At 37.0% G+C, this 9,214-nt stretch overlaps 1 protein-coding gene across 2 annotated transcripts in view; it reads right to left on the reverse strand.

Moving 5' to 3' along the window:
- The window catches only part of CDK13 (cyclin-dependent kinase 13), a 196,464-nt gene that overhangs the window by 27,342 nt on the left and 159,908 nt on the right, over window positions 1-9,214 (reverse strand). For both annotated transcript variants that reach the window (XM_006832114.1, XM_006832113.1), the window contains exons 8-9: window positions 5,048-5,149; window positions 4,875-4,952 (exon numbers count right to left, since the gene is read on the reverse strand). In XM_006832114.1, the coding sequence (XP_006832177.1) occupies window positions 4,875-4,952; window positions 5,048-5,149 (180 nt within the window). The remainder of the gene's footprint in view (window positions 1-4,874; window positions 4,953-5,047; window positions 5,150-9,214) is intronic.

Genomic DNA, 9,214 nt, shown 5'->3' on the forward strand with positions numbered 1-9,214 from the left:
CTGGAGGTTCAAACCCATCAGCCATTCACTGGAAATGCTAAACAGGATCACTATGAGTTGGAACCATTAATTGATGGCACTTAACAACAACAACAATTAATCTGGACAGCAACCCTTTTAGGTATAAAGCTCTGTATCTATGTAGCATTTAATCTAACTATACAATTATAGTAAGAATAGTTTGCATAAAAAAAATTCAGAAACAAACTACCATATTGCGGCCATGTACTTTTGGTAGGATAAAGTACACGGTCATAATAAAGACTGGCAATCTATTATCTATTGCAAGTATTCAGCTTGCCTTATCACCAGATTAGTATTTACAGAAGGAAAAAACAATATTGGTTAATCCAAGAAATGTTTAAGGATAGACTAAGAAAAACCTTCTACTGCATTATTCTTTGTTCTGGAACAATTAAAAAATCAATACAATGACTGATTTCTGAAAGATTTGCGAAGTCTTACCTATAAAAATGTTGGAACCTGGTTCTTTTGAGAAATCTTTTGACAACATTATTTCCTCTATTTGAATATTCTAATATGTTGTAGGTTAAGTTAGTCACTCAAGTGGTCTCATAATTAATTTTATCTTCTTTATATACTGGTCAAGTCCCATCTTATAATCTTATGTTATCTTTTCTTTTACTAAGTTAAATTAATGTTTTAAGTTTATACTGTTCAACATCTCTGAATTAACACAGGAGCAGCTCTTAGACTTATTAGTAAGTTCTATCTTTTGCTGTAATTCATTAGTTACTTTTATTCCTTGTGTTTATTCTGCTTTGTTTTCTAGCTTATTGGCTGAACTGAGTGTTTAACTTTCAAAGTTAGGTAGATTTTTCTCCTAAGCACAGGCTAATTAGTATGTAGCTTTTCATATGAAAGATAGTTTAATTTCTAACACAATAAACTACTTTTAAGATATTTAAACTTTTGAGATAGTTGAGAGGCTTTGTTGACTCCATTTTTACATTAATTTCTATTTTTACTCTATTTTTCATTAAGCAAATATAGTCTGTCCTCTCCAATGCTTTGGAGTTTACTCTCACTTTCTTTTTTTACTTATAGCCAATTTCTCTAAATGTACAATCAACATGGAAAAAAGTATTACTGCTTGTTCTCAGGAGTATCTATTAATTATTGTATAACCTTATCTATTTGTCCGTTATACAGTAAAAAACTGTGTAACAGACAAATACAGTTTTTTTGCTCTGGTAGCGTAGTGGTTACGAATCAGGCTCTGAACCACAAGGTCAGCAGTTCGAAACTATCAGCTGCTCCCATAAAGACTTGTAGCCTCGGAAACCCTATTCAGGGTCGCTATGGGTCGGAACTGACTCAACGGCACTAAACAACAACAACAACAGTAAAAAAGGTGAAATAAAAGTTTCCTAATACTTATGCTTCTGGTGAATTTCTTTTTAACCTCCATCCTAAAAGTTCTGTGTTGGGAGTCCTTCAACTCATTTCTGGGACATACTGGCTCTATGCTTCCATGCTAGGGTAAGGAAGTGTCTGTCGTGGAAGTAAAATCACTGCTAGTCTCTGGTTTGCATACTTCTGATTTATGTCAAATTATCCCCGTAAGAATTGGGCTCAAACTGGGGCAATTCATCTTTCCTTGCATTACCCTACAGCTCTCCAATCACCAAAAAGGGCAACATTATGGATTTTGTATTGTTTTTTAATTATTATTTTGCACACACTTTTGTTGTTGTTTGGTACCACTCGTAGTGAACCTATGAACAAGAGGACACCATCTGGTCCTGTGCCATCCTCACTACTGCTGCCACCTTTGAGCCCAATGTTGCTGCCACTATGCCACTCCATCTCGTTGGGGAGTCTTCCCTCCAAATTACCAAGCATGATGTCCCTTCTCCAGGGATTAGTCCCTCCTGATACCATGTCCAAAATAAGTATGAGATACAACATCTCCCCATTCTGGCTTCTAAAGAGTATTTTGGCTGTACTTCCTTCAACACAGATTTGATTGTTCTTCTGGAAGTCCAAGGTACTCCCACTATTCTCTGCCAACACCATGATTCAAATGCATTGATTCTTCTATGGTCTTCCTTATTCATTGTCCAACTTTCACATGTATATAAGGCTATTAAAAATACCATGGCTTGAGCCAGGCACACCTTAGTCCTGAAACTGGTATCTTTGCTCTTTAACATTTTAAAGAGATCTTGTGTAGCAGATTTGTCTAACGCAATATGCTATTTAATTGCTTAACTGCCGCTTCCATGAACGTTGATTGTAGAACGAAGCAAAATGAAATACAAAGTGGAATCAAAAATTATCTGCACTCTGGTTATATTAAAATGCCCATTCACAGCTGATGACATTGAGTGTGCATGAGAAATGATTCTGTCGACTAAAGGAGTTAACAGTGGATTATATGGCAGCAAATCATTTGAAAATTAGCCATGGTTCTACCTATGAAATAATACACAACAAACTTGAGTTTCAAAAAGGTTAGTGTGAGATGGGTATGGAAACAACTCATGGAAGAGTCTACACAAAAGTGTTTGCACTCTGCAAACAAAATTTAGACCAATACTCAAAGGAAGGTAAGTTTCTTTAAAAAAATTGTTACTGGTGACAAGAGATGGATTCATCGTTACAAGCCTGAGTGTAAACAACAGAGTACGGAATAGAAACATCCTCAATCACCAATCAAGAAAAAGTTCAAAAGCCAACCATTAGCTGGAAAATTGATGCTTACAGTTTTTTGGGATTCTCAATGGCCAGTAATAGAACAATATCAGGGAAAAGGTTCAACAATTAACAGTGCTTGTTACACTGAGATGCTCACTGAAGCCCAAACTTCAGATTAAACACAGAGGACTGCTATCCAAGGGTGTTGTGACCTTGCATGACAATGCATGTCTGCACACCTCTGTCCACATTGTTGACACTCTGCAAACATTTCCTTTTGAGGTGTTAAAGCATCCTCCCTATAGTTCTGATCTTGCTCCACTGGACTTTTACCTGCTTGGTCCCCTGAAAGCAACCCTTTGAGGACAAAGATTCACTTCTGATGAAGACGTGAAGACAGCATTCATGTTCATGGCTCGCAGCAGCTTAAACATTTTTTACTAAGGGGAAACTTGTTGACTGAGGGACAAAACATATTGAAAAGCAAGGAGATTATGATGAAAATGATGTATTAGTCTTTTCTAAAAGTTGACTAAAATCAATTCTATGCCTAGAGTGCTTAAAATTTTTTACTCACCCTCATACTTGACTACTTCAATCTTTCCTCCACTTATTATGATGCTATTTATTGGCCCAGTCATGAGGATTTTTGTTTTCTTTACATTGACGTACAATGGAGTTTTTTATCTTCATCAGTAATTATTTTAAATCCTCTTTGAACCACAAGGCCAGGGATTCAAATTCACCATCTGCTCCTTGGAAACCCTATACAGGGTTACTATGAGTTGGAATGGACTTGATGGCACTAAACAACAACAAACCTTTTGGCAAGCAAGGTTGAATCATCTGCATATCAAAGGTTGTTTATGAGTCTTCCTCCAATCCTGATACCATGTTCTTCTTCAAATAATCCAGCTTCTTGGAATAGCTCAGCATACAGAATAAGTTATGGTGAAAGGATACAACCTTGGCATACACCATTCCTGATTTAAAAACATTCAGTATCCCACTGTTCTGCTCAAATTACTGCTTAAATGTCTATGTACAGATTCCTCATGAGCACAATTAAGTGTTTTGGAATACTCATTCTTCACAGTGTTATGTATAGTTTTAGTAATGATCTACACAGTTGAAAAGTCTTTGCATAGTCCAAGCATAAGTAAGCATCTTTCTGGTATTCTCAAATGCTATCTCTACCCCTTCTTTTGAATCCAGCTTGAGTTTCTGGCAGTTCTCTGTCTATGTACTATTGCAGCTGTCTCTGACTTATCTTAAGAACAATTTTACTTGCATGTGATATTAACGATGCTGTTTAATAAACTGCCAACACTCTAGCTATCTACAATGGTTTCCCCCAAAAGTAAAACACTTGTGAATTTTCAGTATCTTCTCTTAGTTCAATTAAAACTGTCTCTGGGTACTACTTTTCACAGTTTACAGTATGAAATTGGGATTTGTCTCTGGTTACTGCTTTATGATCATTCTGCCCAGCTGAGAAGTATAATTCTGTAAATTGTAGCTTACATCAACATCTGTCATAAAGAATGTTATATATGGGCTTAAGAGAAAGACCAGTGTTCTATATGAGTAGCTCCTTATGAAATAAGTACTATGACAGGCTCTCCCAATCAAAAAGACCTATGCTAGCTAGAGCATATGCACATAATCTGGTGTGCATATACATATATGGAGTCCTGGTTTGGTGCTGCGAGTTAATGCACTAGTCTGCAAGGTTGGTTTGAACCACAAGATCAGCGGTTCAAACTCACTATAGGCTCCTCAGAAACCCTATACAGGGTTGTTATGAATTGGAACTGACTTGACGGGACTTAACAACAACAACATACATATACAAACACATATATGTCTGTATGCATATAAAATAGACTATTTCTTTACAGTACAGTACACCAAAATATTCTTCAATAGTTTTCAGCCATACTTTATAAGGAATATCTACCATTCATTTTCTCCGTCAGTATATTTATTCTTCCTTCCCAGTCTTATTTTTGTGGCCTCAAGACCTTAATCACACAAACACATTAATTTTATTGGAACATGTACCAAACTGGCTATGTATTCTAATTTTTCCTTTGTTAAGCATGCTAGAGAACTGTCATGTTTTAACTCTTAAAAAGGCACACTAGACACATTTTAAATTTTGTGTGGAATCTGACCTTTCTCCATCCTAAATACTAAAATCATTAGCTTACCTTATTAATTCTAGTTGTGCAAGTTCCTGATTTGCTTGAAATATAGGTTTTTTAGTGAAGAGTTCACCAAGAATGCATCTAATAGAAAAAATATCCATTATTAGCAAATGAGCTGATTTTACATCACTACCAAAGTGTCATGTAAAATAAGCAAACCAGTAAGTGCATCTTACCCACAGCTCCAGACATCAATAGCTGGTGTGTATCGTTCTTCTCCCAACAGCAGTTCAGGTGGACGGTACCATAAAGTGATGACCTTGTTAGTATACGGTCGACTAAAAACACAGAAAAGCACTCTTAAGAGTTAGTGTTTGTAAGAAAACGATATTCTCTTAGGAAACATTATCGATAGCAGTTTATATTAAGGACCTGTTTGACCATTACAGTACACATTCTTTGGCAGTGTTAACAAGCCTCGGAGAATAATCAATTTCTAGTTGACTCACAAGGAGCCCTGATAGCATAGTAGATAAGCTGAACTGCTAACCACAAGGTCAGTAGTTCGAATCTACTTGTAGCTCCTCAGAAGAAAGATAAGGCTTTCTGCTTCCGTAAAGGTTTATAGCCTTGGAAATCTTATACAGAGTCACTATGAGTCAGAACACACTTAATAGCACACAACTACCACCACCACCAATTGACTCACATGAATGAGGAAGTCAGAAATGGCTCTTTACCTGATCCAGAGTTAGGGTACATACTTCAAGGAGAGATCACTATGCCTTTACATCAACTCTAAACCCTTTTTATTTTCAGATAACCTCCAAGTTACAAAGATTCAAAGGCTATATCTTAAGAAGTTCCCCAAGAAGATAGTATTCCAAGCGCATTTACCTGAGGTTGGTTTGGACCTGGACCAGTTTTGGGAAGAAGGACAAGAATCATACGACTATAAAACCATTCCTTCTAAGCATTCATAATGCCAACTATAGATCGAAAGTTCCAGACAGCATAAGACCTCAGTAATCTGATGTTTTCTGCACCATTCAGTCAAATTTTTCCAAATAGCTCAAGCACTCATACTGTAAGCCTTCAGTCTGGTCATCACAGTATTACTGTGGTGGTGGTGGCTGTGTGCCATGGAGTCAGTTCCGACTCATAGCGACTCTGTACAGGGTTTCCGAGGCTGCAAATCTTTACTCTCATCTTTCTCCCGTGGAACAGCTGGTAGTTTCGAACTGTTGACCTTGCGGTTCGCAGCCCGATTCATAACCACTACTGTAGATACTTGTTATTGTTAAGAGCTGTTGAGTTGGTTACAATTCACACTAACCATGTATAGGGATGCTAAGGCTATAAATTTTGGCAGAAGCATAGAGCCTTATCTTTCTGCCACCGCGTGGCTATTGAGCTCAAATCTCCGACCTTGTGGTTCACAGTCCACTGTTTATCCTACAGAGGCACTGTGCTACCCTTACCACAGATAGAACTAAAGTAATACTTTTTCAAACCAGGAAAAAAGAGGCAACTGCCTAGGTATAAGTAGTAAAAATAAAAGCATAGTCTTTTCTAAAACATCAAATGAAGATTAGATTTTTCCAACATAATTTATGTAGTTTTCTTAGTCATTTGTGCTTGTTTCCTATCATCACTTTTTTTCACATAATGAAACAGCTTTTAAATTCTAGGTACTCCAATAAAATAGGACTTAATGGGTCGGACCCGACTCGATGGCACTTAACAACAACAACAACAATTCTTTACAAATATTCTTAATAATATAGTTTCTTATGCTTTAATTTGGAAATACTTTCCTATTTTTCTCATGCTAATCTTTTATCTTCTTCAGAACAAAGTGAATGACTCACTTCCAAAGAGTTTAATCTCTATTAACAATGTTTATTTTCATGTTCTTAAATTTGTATCATATTTACCACTGTCTTGAATTTATCCTCTATAAAAATGTTTTATATCTTCCCAGAAAGTCAAAACACCCCAAGGCATTCTTTATTATGATCCCACAAAGCCCAGAACAATGCTGGGCAAGGGCTGGCACCTTAATGTGTGTGGCCCGGAAGCTGTAAGTACCATAGCTGGACAGGACAAATACGTTTATAAAGATTATGATGACTAACTTTTCTAACACATTTTAGGCTCTTTAAGTATACAAAGGGGCTTTAAAAAGTTCATTGAAACTTCCATTCTCTTTTAATTCAATTTTCCCACCAACTTGTTGAAACCCCTTTATACGAAACCTATGGTGTGTTCCACTGTCAGTTTGTGGTACTGTGGTGGCCTGTATGTTGCTATGCTGCTGGAAGTCATGCCACTGGTATGTTAAATACCAACAGCGTCTCTTATGGTGGACAGGCATCAGTGGAGTTTCCAACTAAGACAGACCAGGAAGCATGAGATGCAGATTACTTTAGAATGTTTAGCCACTGAAAATGCTAGGAACAGCAGTGAAACACTGTAAGATAGACCCAAAATATTGAATATTGAAACATTATGAATAGCACCAGAATACTATCTGATATAGTGCCAGAAGAAGAGCCCATCAGGTTGGAATACACTCAAAATGTGACTGCAGAAGAGCTGTCTCCTCAAAGTAGAGTTGACTGTGATGACACAAATGGAGTAAACCTTTCGGACCTTCATTTGTTGATGGAGCACAATTCAACATGAGAAGAACCAGCTGCAAACATCCATTAATAATCAGAACATGGAATACACAAAGTATGAAAGTAGGAAAACTGGAAGACTTATATCGTATGTATTGATGAGCTGAAATGGACTAGTAGTGGTCATTTTCAATCTGACAATAACATGGTTTACTACTCTGCCAGAAATGACAATGAAGAGGAATGGTGTCACATGCAACATCAAAAAGAACATTTCAAGATCTTGAAATACAATGCTATCTGTGATAGGATAATACCCATATGATTGACTATAAGGAAGACCAGTTAATAACACTATTATTCAAATTTAGGCACCAACCACTAAAATCAGGGATGATGAAATTGTAGAATTATATCAATTTCCTCAGCATGAAATTGATCAAACATACAATCAAGATGTAGTGAGCATTACTGGCAATTAGAATGCAAAAGTTAGAAATAAAGATCAGTAGTTGGAAAATATGGCCTTAGTGATAGAAATGATGCTGGAGAATGCATGATAGAATTTTGCAATACTAATGACTTATTTCCACCACTTGTCTTGTCAGTTTGTCATACTGTGATGCTGGTGAGTTGCTGTGATTCTGAACGCTATGCCACCGGTATTTGAAATACCAGCAGGGTCATCCATGGTGAACAGGTTTCAGATGAGCTTCTAGATGAAGACAGACTAGGAAGAAGGAGTGATGAACTACTTCCAAGTACTCAGTCACTGAACACCTTATGAATAGCAGAGAAACACTGTCAGATACAGTGCTGGAAAATGATCTCCCCACCCCACCCCCATGCTGGAAGGCACTCAAAATGCAAATGGAGAACAGCTGCCTCCTCAAAGTAGACTTCACCGTGATGATGCAAATGCAGTAAACCTCATGGGGGAAAAGCCTGTGAGACCTTCACTTGCTGATGGGGCACAACTCAAAACGAAGAAAAACATCTGTAAACATCCATGGAAAATCATAACATGGAATGTACGAAGTATGAATCTGAGAAAATTGTAAGTTGTCAAAAATGAAATGGAAAGCATAAACAATGCTATCTCTTAGGCATTAGTGAGCTGAAATGAACCAGTTTTGGCCATTCTGAATCTGACAACTACATGGTTTACTATGCAGGGAATGACAAATTGAAGAGAAATGGTGTTGCATTCACTGTCAAAAAGAACACATCCAGATCAGTCATGAGGTACAAAACTGTCTGTGATAAGATAATATCCATGTGCTGACAGGGAATCCCATTTAATACCACTATTACTCAAACTTACGTACCAACCACTAAAGCCAGTGAAGATGAAATAGAAGAATTCTATCAGCTTCTTCAATCTGAAAGTGATCAAACATGCAATCAAGATGTAGTCATTATTACTGGTAATTGGAATGCAAAGGTTGGGAGCAAAGAGGAAGAATCAGTAATTGGATAATATGGCCTTAGTGATAGAAATGATGCTGGAGAATGCATAATAGAATTCTGCAAAATCAATGATTTGTTCATTTCAAATAACTTCTTTAGACAGCCTAAGAGTCGACTATACACATGGACCTCACCAGATGGAATACATAGAAATCAAACTGACTACATCTGTGGAAAGAGACAATGGGAAAGTTCCATATCATCAGTGAAAACAAGGACAGAGGCAGACTGTGGAACAGACCATCAATTACTCATATGCAAATTCAAACTGAAGCTGAAGAAAATGAAAACAAGTCCACAAGAGCCAAA

The sequence above is a fragment of the Chrysochloris asiatica genome, unplaced genomic scaffold, assembly GCF_000296735.1.
Source record: "Chrysochloris asiatica unplaced genomic scaffold, ChrAsi1.0 scaffold00006, whole genome shotgun sequence".
Classification (NCBI taxonomy): Eukaryota; Metazoa; Chordata; class Mammalia; order Afrosoricida; family Chrysochloridae; genus Chrysochloris; species Chrysochloris asiatica.